This window comes from Oryza glaberrima, chromosome 9 (genome assembly GCF_000147395.1).
Source record: "Oryza glaberrima chromosome 9, OglaRS2, whole genome shotgun sequence".
Classification (NCBI taxonomy): Eukaryota; Viridiplantae; Streptophyta; class Magnoliopsida; order Poales; family Poaceae; genus Oryza; species Oryza glaberrima.
The window spans coordinates 20,407,825-20,421,123 of NC_068334.1; the positions used below are offsets into that span (position 1 = coordinate 20,407,825).

General features: G+C 44.1%; 2 protein-coding genes across 3 annotated transcripts; both read left to right on the forward strand.

The window, feature by feature from the left end:
• The first annotated feature begins 1,808 nt into the window (after positions 1-1,808).
• LOC127784135 (probable cytokinin riboside 5'-monophosphate phosphoribohydrolase LOGL9) lies at positions 1,809-3,750 on the forward strand. Its single transcript, XM_052311327.1, has 5 exons — positions 1,809-2,125; positions 2,253-2,350; positions 2,471-2,501; positions 2,609-2,923; positions 3,437-3,750. Exons 1-5 carry the CDS (start codon positions 1,898-1,900, stop codon positions 3,566-3,568), a joined length of 804 nt encoding a protein of 267 aa, XP_052167287.1. The 5' UTR covers positions 1,809-1,897; the 3' UTR covers positions 3,569-3,750.
• A 6,981-nt stretch (positions 3,751-10,731) lies between these two features.
• Positions 10,732-12,992, forward strand: LOC127785057 (F-box/FBD/LRR-repeat protein At5g22660-like). Of its 2 annotated transcripts, XM_052312478.1 has the most exons (4): positions 10,732-10,810; positions 10,927-11,777; positions 11,906-12,061; positions 12,511-12,992. In XM_052312478.1, exons 2-4 carry the CDS (start codon positions 10,950-10,952, stop codon positions 12,733-12,735), a joined length of 1,209 nt encoding a protein of 402 aa, XP_052168438.1. In that variant the 5' UTR covers positions 10,732-10,810; positions 10,927-10,949; the 3' UTR covers positions 12,736-12,992. The 2 variants fall into 2 exon arrangements, with proteins under 2 accessions (XP_052168438.1, XP_052168439.1); XM_052312479.1 differs by having other exon boundaries at positions 10,747-11,777; positions 11,906-12,134; positions 12,511-12,628.
• Positions 12,993-13,299: the final 307 nt, after the last annotated feature.

Sequence of the window (13,299 nt, forward strand, 5' to 3'; positions counted from 1 at the left end):
AGGGAGTACAAGATGCATGCTGGCGACTAGCTATACTAGCTCTAGACATTAGTAGTGATACTTGACCGGCCGGCTGGCATGTACTTTATATAGTTGTGTGTGTTAATAACTTCCTTAGAGCACCCGCAATGGTAAAGTAAGGTGCTATCTATAAAACATGTACATCTCAGCAATAGACTAGATTAATAGTAAACCACTTCAATGGTATGTCTACATTGGTATCTATAGCTCTCTAATCCATTGCCTTATTTTTCTCTATAGACTATCTCTAAGTTAGTAGATAGATTTGCTCTCTCTCTTCATTTAATCTCTTCCAAGTAGGAAAATATGCTGACATGGATCTCTTATAGAGAGCCTATAGATAACCATTGTGGATGCCCTTAGGCCGTGTTTAGTTTTTCCCTATTCTCAATTTTCTATCACATTATATCACATCAAAAACTTTCATACACACATAAACTTACAACTTTTTTTTTAAACTCGTAATTTTATTTAAACTTTCAATTTTTTTTAAGAACTCGACACACCCTTCATAACTCAATTGGCTGCAGTCAGCAACACTAAAGAGCGGTAAAAGAGATGCAAAATTAAAGACGACAAGCAGGCGTACGTAGAGTATGGAGCTAGCTAGCTGTACAGTACTAGACTCCAGTACGGTACAGAGAGAAGTGGGGCTTCAATTCTGGCAGGCCCTGCCGGGTAGGGGTCCGGGCAAAACAGAGAACAAATGAAGCAATTAATGAGGCCAAAAATTAATCCTGTCGTCCAAAATTAATTAGGGCCGGCCTGGATATGCATGTAGTACTGCTTAAATTGTCGTACGACACCGTAATCAATTTGGTTTGAATTCAAGAGCTCGAAGAGAAAACAACAGCTTCAAATATGTTGCTGTTTTGTCGTCCTAGCCTTACTAGTACTACGTACTGAGCAAGAGAATGATCGATCGCCAAATGATCATCGATCCCTTGGTCAGAACATCTCATTTTGTGATCTTACCGATGACTTGTAAACACGGATAAAACTTTGTAAAAGTCATTTCGAACCGGGCCAAAATCGTCCTTAAGGTCCCTACTAAGATTGATTAGTACGATATACCCACTATAAAAATATTACCGTAGTACAAACATGAACGAGGCCTAATTAAAAAAGTTGAAATTAGTGTGCCTCACAAAAAAAAAAAGAAGAAGAAAGGCGATCATAACCAGGAAAGACACATGAAACTCACATGTGAAATTATGAGCGAATAAACGAGTGTCATCCAGTACGTAGTGCTATTATTTGTTTAGTGCATCATAGCTTATATATGGCACACATATTGGCATGACGCATGCAAAATCTTTGCGGCTAATTAAAGTTAATTAACTAAAGTTTAGTCCACTGACAGATATGTGCATCAAGTAGTAGGAGCATATATAGCCACAAGATGACAAAGAAACAAAGACGTATGAGAAGGCTGGTAATTGCCTAATTGGCCACCATTGTCAACTGATTTCCCCCACGTTTTCCCCTGTCCTGTAAAAAGTTTTTCCAAGTAGTGGAGTAATTTTTTTTCTCTGGATTTTACGTTTACAGGAGGTTAATTAAGCAGCTGCAATGTGCTGCTGCTTGCTTTTGATCAAAGTAATCAATTCGTGCGTGTGCTCGTTTCCATCATGAGAACAATTAATATAATGTACTGCCAATTGTGTTAGGACATATATATATGTAATTAAATAGAGGAGTAAAACAGAAATAGAATCCGATCTGCTGCTGCCGCTAATGACGAGTTCCATTTTTTTTAATCAGGGGAAGCTGCTGCGTGAATTCATCGAGGTCGTAGTAGAGCGAAGGGTGGGTCCCACCCTAAAAATCGAGGCTTTTATATACTCCACCGCCCGCGCTTGCTTTGCTGTTCCATATGTACATCTCCTCTCCACACACTTCACACTTCACCTCGATCGATCGATCGCCCGCAGTAGTTAGCGAGAGTGATCGATCGATGGAAGAGGCGGCGGCGGCGGCGGCGGCGGACATGAACGGCGGCGTGCATCAGTCCCGGTTCCGGCGGGTTTGCGTGTTCTGCGGGAGCAGCTCCGGCAAGCGGCGCAGCTACCGCGACGCCGCCGTCGAGCTCGGCAAGGAGCTGGTATATATGCGTGATTAATTAATTTCTCTCCATGTTGATCATGATCAATTCATGCATTAGCTCGATCAATCAGCTCTAGTTAACTAGCTAATTAATTAACTGATTAAGACGATGAATTAACTGGTAGGTGGCGAGGAAGGTGGATTTGGTGTACGGAGGAGGCAGCCTGGGTCTCATGGGGGAGGTCGCCGAGGCCGTGCACAACGGCGGCGGCCACGTCATTGGGTCCGTACACATAGACACCCCCTCTCTTCGTTCTCCTCGTGTTGCCTAGCTAGCTCGTACTCTGTCTGTTCAATGATCAATCCGGCAATGTTTAATCGATTTCTTTCTTGATGCATGCAGCGTCATACCTACCACTCTGATGGGCAAGGAGGTAAAGAATTGATTTCAACAGCTCATTAATTTCAGTCATATATATTGACTAGCTAATAATTAATTAAGGTAATCAAATGGTAGAAATTAATGATGAGGTACGTGTAGGTAACGGGAGAGACGGTGGGGGAGGTGCGGGAGGTGGGGAGCATGCACGAGAGGAAGGCGGAGATGGCGAGGCGGTCGGACGCGTTCGTGGCGCTGCCGGGAGGGTACGGGACGCTGGAGGAGGTGGTGGAGGTGATCGCGTGGGCGCAGCTGGGCATCCACGCCAAGCCCGTCGGCCTCCTCAACGTCGACGGCTACTACGACTTCCTCCTCGCCTTCGTCGACAAGGCCGTCGCCGACGGCTTCATCCCCCCTTCCCACCGCCACCTCTTCGTCTCCGCCCCCGACGCCCCCTCCCTCGTCCACAAGCTCGAGGTATGTATATATATATATATATCCAGGCTTAGCAATCTCAAAATTGTGATTTTTGTCGCGGGGATAAAAAACCCGAAATATCTGGAATTTCGATATTTTTTTGGCTGACCCTTTTTTAAGAATTTTGAATGAATTTGAATAAACTTTAATCAAATTAAAAAAACTGAAATTTCTGACGTGATATGTGCTTGCCGGTAGGGGGGCGAAGTTACCAAAAAATTCAATCACCATACACATCTCCATCCATCAATCATCATCATCTTCTTCTTCTGCATCGATCGTATAGTCGTAGGCCAGTCGAGAGTATTCTCAGTACAGTCGTATTATTTTGATGTAATTGGCTATTTGTGGACTCTCGTATGCTTTCTCGATAGATATATCTGTCCTTCGATTCCCTGGACAACACGGCGGCGATCGGTCCACTGACCTGATCCGCTAGCTATAGCTAGTTACTGTTTCCAAGCTGAGCTGATTCAAACATGACCAGTGTTTTGACTTGTTTTGTGCTTGCAGGAGTACGTGCCGGTGCAGCAGGAGGGCGACCCGGAGACGCCCAAGCTGCGTTGGGAGATCGAGCAGCAGGCAGCCGTCCAGGTCGTCGGCTACAGCTCCTCGCTCCACGCCCAGCTAGCTATTGCAGATTAATCTCTCGATCTGAATTACTTAGTAATTAATCTGGTTGACTAAGTAGATCATCAACGAGAGGGTGCAGAGGAGGAACAGGTACCTAGTACGTACTTACGAATTCTAAAAAAAAAAAGTACTCTGTACTCCTCAATTATCTGCCTTTAGCTAGTGTTTTATGTACGTGCTCTGGTTATTGCTTATTGTTAGCTGGTCTGGCTGCATGTACTCTATATATATATATATATATATATATATATATATATATATATATATATATATATATATATATATATATATATGATGCAGTTCTGTACATATACATCGATCGATCGAGCGTGTCGCTTTAATCTGTATAGTGTACTATCTGCTCCGTAGCACACGTATAGGGGGATGGTAATTAATTAAGCACTACTCCCTCCGTCCCAAAACAAGTGCAGTTTTACACTATTCACGTTCAACGTTTGACCGTTCGTCTTATTTAAAAAAATTTTATGATTAGTATTTTTGTTGCTATTAGATGATAAAACATGAATAGTACTTTATGTATGACTAAATATTTTTAAATTTTTCACAAATTTTTTAAATAAGACGGACGGTCAAACATTGGGCACGGATATCCACGGATGCACTTATTTTGGGACGGAGGTAGTATCATATACTCCCTCTTCCCTAAATGTTTGACGCCGTTGACTTTTTTAACATGTTTGACCGTTCGTCTTATTTAAAAACTTCTGTGAAATATGTAAAACTATATGTATACATAAAAATATATTTAACAATAAATCAAATGATAGGAAAAGAATTAATAATTACTTAAATTTTTTAATAAGACGAACGGTTAAACATATTTAAAAAAATCAACGGCGTTAAATATTTTGGGATGGAGGGAGTACGATCACGTGAGGCATGCACGGAGTTGTAATGTAATGCCTCTCGAGAGCGACTCAAACCAGCTGGATATATATATATGTGCAAACGTTGGAATAAGATATAGTCCAAAATGTCGGAGGAACACGTGTTCGATCGAGAAGATCGAGGAGATGTGTACTCCAGTGCACAGACTAAGGGTGTGTTTAGTTGGGGGAAAAGAAAATTTTTAGGTGTCACATTAGACGTTTGACCGGATGTCGGAAGGGGTTTTCGGACACGAATGAAAAAACTAATTTCAGAACTCGCCTGGAAACCACGAGACGAATCTTTTGAGACTAATTAAGCCATCATTAGCACATGTGGGTTACTGTAGCACTTATGACTAATCATAGACTAATTAGGCTTAAAAGATTCGTCTCGCGATTTCCCTCATAACTGTGCAATTAGTTTTTCTTTTTATCTATATTTAATGCTTCGTGCATGTGTCTAAAGATTCGATGTGATGTTTTTGAGAAAATTTTTAGGAGCTAAACGGGCCCTCACAGGGACGACGGCTAGGTTTACTTTAGTTTACCATCGGTCAGACGGCGCCGGTTACCGGGATAACCGGGGGTTTACAGTACAACCGGGTGATCAGTAACTAAACTGTACGAATGGAGAGGTCACCTACTGCATGCTCTCTCCGTCAAAAAAAAAAAAAAACCACCTAATTTCCCAAGACAAAATTAAATAGAAGACTGAATGACCAAAATACTTCTTATTAATAGCAAATTAGTATTGGTGGATAAGTAGATAAGGAGTATTAAAGAAATAAAATTTTTCGATTTGCGAACCAAAAGTGAATTAGAAGGTAGAAGTTGATTTATTTTAGGACAAAGTTTAAATTTCATAAGTTGATTCATTTTAGAACGGAGAGAGTATATGCATGCCCTGCGCCCATGCAATTCAACGGGTCAATCAGTCAGATCCGATATCAGCTGAGCCATCGCTATGGCCTCGTTTAATTACAATTTTTTTCTTAAAACTACCAACTTTTCTATCACATCAAATCTTTCCTACATACATAAATTTCTAATTTTTTCATCACATCGTTTCAATTTCAACCAAATTTTTAATTTTAGCGTGAACTAAACGTACCCTATATATGGTGTAGTAATTGGGACGGTGTGCTAAGCTAGCCGAAAATATATATTATCGCCTATCGTTGTAGCATGGTAAACCGGCCGCATGGATCAAAAGTACAATGTTTTACTGGAAAGATTTAGGAAATTCGTCGGCTGATCAATCCGTCCGTCCAGCGCTAGCTAGCTAGTTAGCTGATCCGGGCGCCGGCTGGCTTGCTTAAATTTCCATTCAATTCGACGGGCTCCGCCAGGGTCTTTACTGTCGCTGCTGCTGCTGCTGGCATTTCATGCACTTCGTGCCAACGACTAGTAGCTAGCTAGCGCCCCTGCACGCAGTAACACACATTTGTGACTAGCTCATCTGCCAATATGCCATGCCATGCCATGCCGAGCTCTAAGAGACTCTGACGAGTAGTAGCAGCAGCAGCAGCATCTCTTATCTTCTCTGCGACTCTAGCTGCTGCAATCATGGCACGCTGCTGTTGTCAATCATGGCGTCGACCTAATCCGATCCGATATTAACAGGCCACCGATCGATCGATCGCCATGCACCGTACGTACGAATTACCGTACGTGCTGGCGCCTGGTGTACAAACTGAATGTCTCCATGGAGTACTGTGTACGTACGTATAGTGCTCGATCGGTTGTGTACGTCAATGCACTGTGCATGAGCTAGCTGATGTGTTCGATGATCTGACACCAATAATTCGAGCACTGTACATGTTGGTGGAGCACGTTACGCGTGTCCCACGCATATAGTATATAGCTAGAGTACATCTGTCCGAGTCATGAATCGTCTCTGTTTCGCTCCCAATAAACGCGCGCGCACAGTGTTATACATGAATGCGCCAATGCATGCAAACAACGATCGACCTGCATCGATCCATGCACGAAATGTTCGCAAGACCAGAGACGAGCTTGTGCATGCTAGTGCTCTACTGCATGCCTTCAATTTGAGCCAGCCATGCATGCAGCGCTAGCTGCAATAACCAAACTGCACCAACCAAAGCAAAGTGCAATATGTTATCCCCTCCATATATATATAGTAACTGCTAGTAGCACATAACACATACTCCCTCCGTCCCATAGAAAACCAATCTAACATTAGATGTGACATATCCTAATACTACGAATCTGAATATATCTTTGTCTAGATTTTTTGTACTATAATATATGTCACATTCAATTCTAGATTTGTTTTTTTCGGAATGGATGAAGTATAGAGTTAAATGTAGTTGTCCTACGACAATCCTACTATATAGCTAGTGTCTACTGGTGCAGATCAAATCGAAATGCAATGTACGTATGGCCGCGGCACGAAGATGATCATTGATCACCTATAGCTAGTAGTTCAGCACGTCGTGGACCACTAGTAGTTCACTGATGCATAAATACGGACTGGATCGGATCAAACATTCGCTGCATGTAGATGGATCGATGTAGGTATACCAGCTGGCTCATGGCGATCTAGACGGTCAGTCGTCTCAGGCCAGTGTGCAGAGCAGAAGCAGATCAAGATAAGCTGCTAGAGCGAGCTGGGGCTAGCACTAGTACTACCTCAGCTCTCCAATCCAACAGTATGTATGTACCTTCTATATGTGCGCCGTGACGACGAAGACGACGACGACGACACGAGTCGCTAGCTTGTTTCGACGGGACGAGGCCCGGGCTCCCGGCCTTCACGCTGCTGATCGACACGAACATGTCATATGACCTGCAGGTACATGCACACTCGAGTGATCGTACTCCTACTCTCATCTGCTAGTAGCAAGGTGCAGCAGCTCGATCTGAAACTAGCAGCGGAAAACGCACCCGATCCCATGCACGCGTGTAAGAGCGTGGAGAGGCAGGCTGGGGCTTTGGCTTAGCGCAGTTAGCATACGTACTCCTATACATGGCGCATGGCGCACTTTGCGTACGTACGTGCGACTGCGACATGCGCAGCGAGAGCTAATGAGCTTTAGCCTTGAAAACAAAAGGAGATGGGATGACTATCCATTTGTCGAGTGATTTTTAACAAGAAATCACCTAAATTTTTTCTACCCTTAGATTTACATCCAACGAACTACAAAAAGAAAATAAAAAATACATATTTACTTACACATCATTGTTATCAAAATTACAATGCACTTACATACCATATCAACTGAATTTATAAATGTAATTTTAGTTATATAGGACTGTAATTTTACAATTTAAAGAAAATAACAAATACATATTTACTTACATATCATTGTTATCAAAATTACAGTGCACTTACATGTCATATCAACTAAATTTACAAATGTAATTTTAGTTATATATGACTGTAATTTTACATTTTAGAGAAAATACAAATACATATTTACTTGCATATCATTGTTATCAAAATTACAGTGCATTTACATGTCATATCAACTAAATTTAAAAATGTAATTTTAGTTATATATGACTGTAATTTTACATTTTAGAGAAAATACAAATACATTTTTACTTACACATGGTTGTTATAAAAATTACAGTGCACTTACATATCATATCAACTAAATTTATAAATGTAATTTTAGTTATATAGGATTGTAATTTTGTATTTTGGTTTCAAACGAGAGAGAAGGAGAGAGAACAACACGCATGTCAATTTTTCAGAGCGTAAAAAAAGTGAGACTGACCGATCGACGCTGGTACACGCGGCCCAACAGAATCCTATGCGGGTTCGCACTTCCCAGCCCAATATATGCGCACGAATCTTCGCACACATCGAATGGCCTAAAAAATGACAAATCTGAGAGAAAAAATCACACGACAAATCTATAGCAAAATCGAAAGGAGATAAAAAAAAAACAAACAGAGATGTTCCATAAAGGCCTGAAGATTGATGGGCCGAAAATTGGTATATATAGTGCTGTAGTTAGCCCATGGGACATCGTAACCTTGCACCAAGCCCACTAGCAAGAGAATGAAGTACGTGTGCTGAGGAATATTTGAATCTCCGCTGCTTCTTGATAGTCGCTACTCTCTCTATTTCATACAAAACGAATCTATAAAAACCAATCTATAAATTATAGCATTACAAATCAGAATATATCTTTATTCAGATTTATAAAATTATAATATATTACATCCAGTATTAAATTGATTTTTTAATGGAACGGAAGGAAATGACAGCAGATCGAGAAATGCGGTACTACTCTCCCCTGGTTAAAAATCGTCGTGCAAGCTAGCCTGTCAGGTCGCAATGCACCCGTGCACCCGTGATCGACTGATAGAGCGCGCGGAGCAGACGCCACGCGATGCATAGATATGCGCGAAGTCGCGAACCAACCAACCAACCAGCGCTGAGACCAGCGGGTACTACCGCCAAGTTGGTGCTCACCAGAGTGCGTGCATCGCGTCACAAGATTCGTAATACGCATGCAATCAGTCGCAGACTCACCGGATCGAGTGGAGGTGCGCCACTGATAGTACTATATCCGTTCTGCTTCTGCTTCGTCGCCTGCATGCCTCCCGTGGCCGCGGCAGCCGCGTCGCACGGTCGAGACGTACGCGAATTTGGCGGTTCGGCTTGGTCGCCCTCCACACGGATCGCGCCGATGCGACACGTTGTTGCGCACTTGCGCTAGGGGAGTTCACATGGAGTAGCAGCTGCGCCTGCGCGGAGCTGGACAACGGCAGAGTTGAAATCGGTGTTCAGGCACCTGGTGCAGAGCACACATGTGCAAGCATCTCCATCTCCTTCTCCTAGGCATTGCTTGGATGCAACGCCGATGCTAATGTGTGCCACCCAAAAAAAGAAAAAGAAAAAGGGAAATATGAGTGCCCAAAATGTCCCAGATTCTGACAACTCTCACCAGAAACTCCATAAAAATTTGCTGTTATGTTTCTGGATGAAATCATAACAACATTTTTTCTACTTGATTGGTTTTGGATGAAATTACTTTCCCGCAAACCCGCATTCTACATTTCTACTTCCGTTCTGGTGGCACACCACGTTCATAAAAACTTTCAGTTCGATTTCGGCTGTCGCTCGCAGACACACAGCAACGCAAACCAACGCAAAAACATGTCGAAACCTGTTCGCCGGCACGGCTGCAGGAGGTCACGGCGCCCAGGCCGCAACGCCCTGCCGACCAACCGCCCTGCACGAGCTGCAGAGGCTCCGAGCGTCGTCGTGCTCCTCCCCGGCGGCGTCGGCGCTCGTGGCGCTCGGCGGCGCGTACGGCCGCGTCGAGGAGCTCGTCCGCCTCCCCTCCACCACTAGCAGCCGCCGCGACGGCGACGACGCGCCGTGGAGGAGAGCCGCGGAGGAGGAGGCGCTCGACGCGTCCGTTCGCCGCGGACGCCGTCGCGTCCCCCAAACAGCACGTCCGCGCGGCGCCGGAGACCACGAGACGCCGCCGGGACGTCGTTGTTCGCCAGCACGGAGGCGCAGCGGCTCTTGCGCTGCTTGACGAAGGTGACCAGGAACGCGTCGAACGCCAAGAAGAAGGTCGTGGCCGGCAAGCGTTCGCTAGCGGCTCAAAACGAGACGCCGCCGGCAGTGAAGGCCTTGTCGGAGGCAATGGCCGCCACCGTGGCCGTCCTGCGGGGCGTGGCGACATCTTTGTACGGAAGAATCGTGGACACGAAGAAGAGGAGATGGTTTGTCGTGTCACGATTTCTACGGAACGATTGGTCGTCACACTCACACCATCCGTGTAAGGATTTAGAGAGTGATGGTGAGGATTTGTTGCAGGGATTAGAGGAGAGCGTAGAGGGAGTGGAGAGTGGACTCGAGTATTTATTTAGGTGTTTAGTTCAAAGCAGAGTTGCTTTGCTTAACATGCTTACCTTGTAGAGTATAGTATGTAAATTATTAACACTCTCTAATAAAAAAAATCATGACACATATTTTTTTTTATTTTTACCGACGGACTACAAAATAACCTCGCTTGTACAAAAACTCCGAACCCAGTATGCTCCGTCCAACTAAGCCGTGGAGTAGGTCGCTTGTACAAAAACTCGAATGCTCCGTTCAGGAATCAACGCGGCCTACTATGGACTAATTGGGCTCAGCCGTGGTCCTTTCTTATTGGGCTTGTAACCAGACCGTGCGGCACCAATCGTGTTGGGCCGAAACAGGACTGTGCCTACGTGCGGCCCATAATGTGTTGGGCTGGGGCAGAAATTCCGCCTCGGGTGAGGTCCATATCTATTACGGGAGCCGCTCCCTGCCGCCGCCGCCGCCACCCGCCGCGAACGACGCGCCTTCCCGACGCCGATCGAGCGCACTCCTCCCTGCTATATTTGGGTACACGGTGTAGTCCGATCTGTTTCATCGATTAACCTTGCTCGATTGATTGATCCCGTCTCCTCCTTTGATCTGAGATTCAGAATTACTTCTTGTGTTATTGTCATCTACAAAAGGTGCAGGCAACGTGCTCGACGGAATGCTGACCACGAGCGACATGGCGTCGGCCGCCGGCGGTGCCAGCGGCAAGGACTGGTTTGACTGCCTCCCCGATGATCTAGTGCACCACGTCCTGTCCTTCTTGCCAGCGCTGGACGCCGTCCGCACCAGCGTTCTGTCGCGGAGGTGGCGCGACTTCTGGGCCTCCATGCCTCGCCTCAACGTCGACGTAGGTGACTTCCGCGACGACGGTCAGTTCGAGAATTTCACGGTCCACGCGTTGCCTCTCTTGGACAGCAGCGTGCCCTTGCGCTCTCTCCGTCTCCGTTCTTCCCTACACTACCTTTCTGCCTTGTGGGTCAACCATGCTGTCAAGCGCAAGGTTGCTGTGCTTGAGTACTCTGGGCGTGCGGAACTGTGTAGCTCTGTTGATGCCAGCCTCAGCTTGGCTTCTTCATATCTGACTAAGGTGGTGCTCAAACATTTTGATTTTGATTATGGCCAGTTTTGGCCATTGATCGATGCATGCCCTGCCCTGGAAAATCTGGAGCTTTTGGATGTTTGGACCTTCTACTCAGTAACGATCTCGTCAAGTTCACTCAAGTATCTGCGGATCGTCAGCTGTTTATTTTACAATGGATTCCGGATCAATGCTCCAAATCTTCTCACAATGTGCCTTGACGACGTAAATGTCAATGGTCCTTTGGGACATGATTCTTTGGTCTTGGAGAACTTGTCATCCTTAATGACTGCTTCAGTCAGTGTATACCATTGTTTCTATCCTAAACATTATGTCAAAACTGAGCTGCATTTTTTTCATGGCCTTTCACATGCTAGAAACCTAAAATTGATAGCTCCACTATATGAGGTTTGTACAAACTCCTTAACTATTTCAGGTTAAGTTTGTTTCTAGACTACCATTGTTTTTTTTTTTTTACCATTTTGATATAACATCTAACCTATAATTTGTTTTGTTCTTTTTGTTTGGGTGCACAGGCTCTGTTTGAGGAGGGCTTACCAACATGCCCGGTCTTTAACAACTTAAAATGCTTGGTACTTGGTGACTGGTGCATGGCTTTTGACCTTTATCCACTACGTTGTATCCTTAGGCAGTCACCAATGTTAGAGGAGCTCTGTGTGGAACTTGGGGAGGTACATAATTGTTTCTGCATCTTACTCCAGAACCGTGCAAGGGCAACAAACCAATGCTTGTTTGTGATATATGGTTGGTTGCTGAGCTTATGGCTATTGTTTCTATTCTAGTTTGGCGATTGGTTTTTTTTAATGAAAATCATTAAATAAAGCAGGAGAAAAATACAACCCCTAAGGCTATGTTTGGATAATGGGAAATGAAGAGTGGATTGGTATTGGGAAATGAATCAAGGGCTAGGATGAAATAAGTTAGAGAAAATGGATGGTTAGGATTCAAAGTTACCCCTTCATAGGTGGAAAATCATTTCCCTTTCCATTATCCAAACGGTGTCTAAGAACGAAAATAAAAGGGGAGAACTGTACACTTTAAACAAGATGTGGTATAAGCTCATGTTGGCGCTTAGCCCCTGCCATGGACCTAATGGAACTTTTTTTTTTCCTTATTGCAGGAGGAGTGTGAGAATTGCAAGAACAGAAAACCAGCTTTCTCATATGGGGAAATATCACCATTTTGGTGTGATCGCCTGAAGACCGTCAAAATCAAATGTACCGAACATGATGAGAGATTTGTCGCTTTGCTGCAACTGTTTTGCAAGATCTTAGTCTGTATTGAGGAAGTTGACATAGATAGGCAGTGGGTTAGTGCTCAGCCTCCCGATTCGTCTGAGCTTTGAAGGCCACAGAAAAACCTGGCAAATGTCTAATGATTTGTATCCTTTTCATCTACTCCCCCGTCCAAAAAAAACTAAATCTCGTACTAGATATTGATACATTGTCTAGATTCGTAATATTATAATATGTCAACGTCTAATATGAGGTTTAGTTTTTTTAGACGGAGGGAGTAGTAAACAACCTTGGTAGCACTGGCAGGAGCTCGTGCTACTTTGCGGGCTTGTGATATCTATTTTGTTGCCATGGAGATGCCTGGCGCCATGATAATTAAGACTTTCGTTTGATTTATGATCCAAAGTGATTTATATGATAATTAAGACTTTGGTTTGATTTATGGAGATTGGTTGATCGTTTCATAGAAGCAAACACATTCAACAGTCCAAAAGTATCTGTACCCACTCCACATTCAAGATTGTACACGAAAACACAGAAATTGCAGGGCATTATAAAGATCGACTTTTAGATCCTACCAATTCAGAAAAATCTCACACTTATACAAATCCTTTGTCAGAAAAATCTACCCATTGCGACAGGAACAGATAAGGAAAAAAAAACATATGTACGTG

Excerpts from the sequence above, each read along its gene's own strand:
- LOC127785057 (XM_052312478.1), top strand. The coding sequence starts at position 10,950 with ATGCTGACCACGAGCGACATGGCGTCGGCCGCCGGCGGTGCCAGCGGC. Across the intron at positions 11,778-11,905 it reads TGATAGCTCCACTATATGAG|GCTCTGTTTGAGGAGGGCTT; the intron begins GTTTGTACAAAC and ends TTGGGTGCACAG. Across the intron at positions 12,062-12,510 it reads TCTGTGTGGAACTTGGGGAG|GAGGAGTGTGAGAATTGCAA; the intron begins GTACATAATTGT and ends TCCTTATTGCAG.
- LOC127784135 (XM_052311327.1), top strand. The coding sequence starts at position 1,898 with ATGTACATCTCCTCTCCACACACTTCACACTTCACCTCGATCGATCGA. Across the intron at positions 2,126-2,252 it reads TCGAGCTCGGCAAGGAGCTG|GTGGCGAGGAAGGTGGATTT; the intron begins GTATATATGCGT and ends ATTAACTGGTAG. Across the intron at positions 2,502-2,608 it reads CCACTCTGATGGGCAAGGAG|GTAACGGGAGAGACGGTGGG; the intron begins GTAAAGAATTGA and ends AGGTACGTGTAG.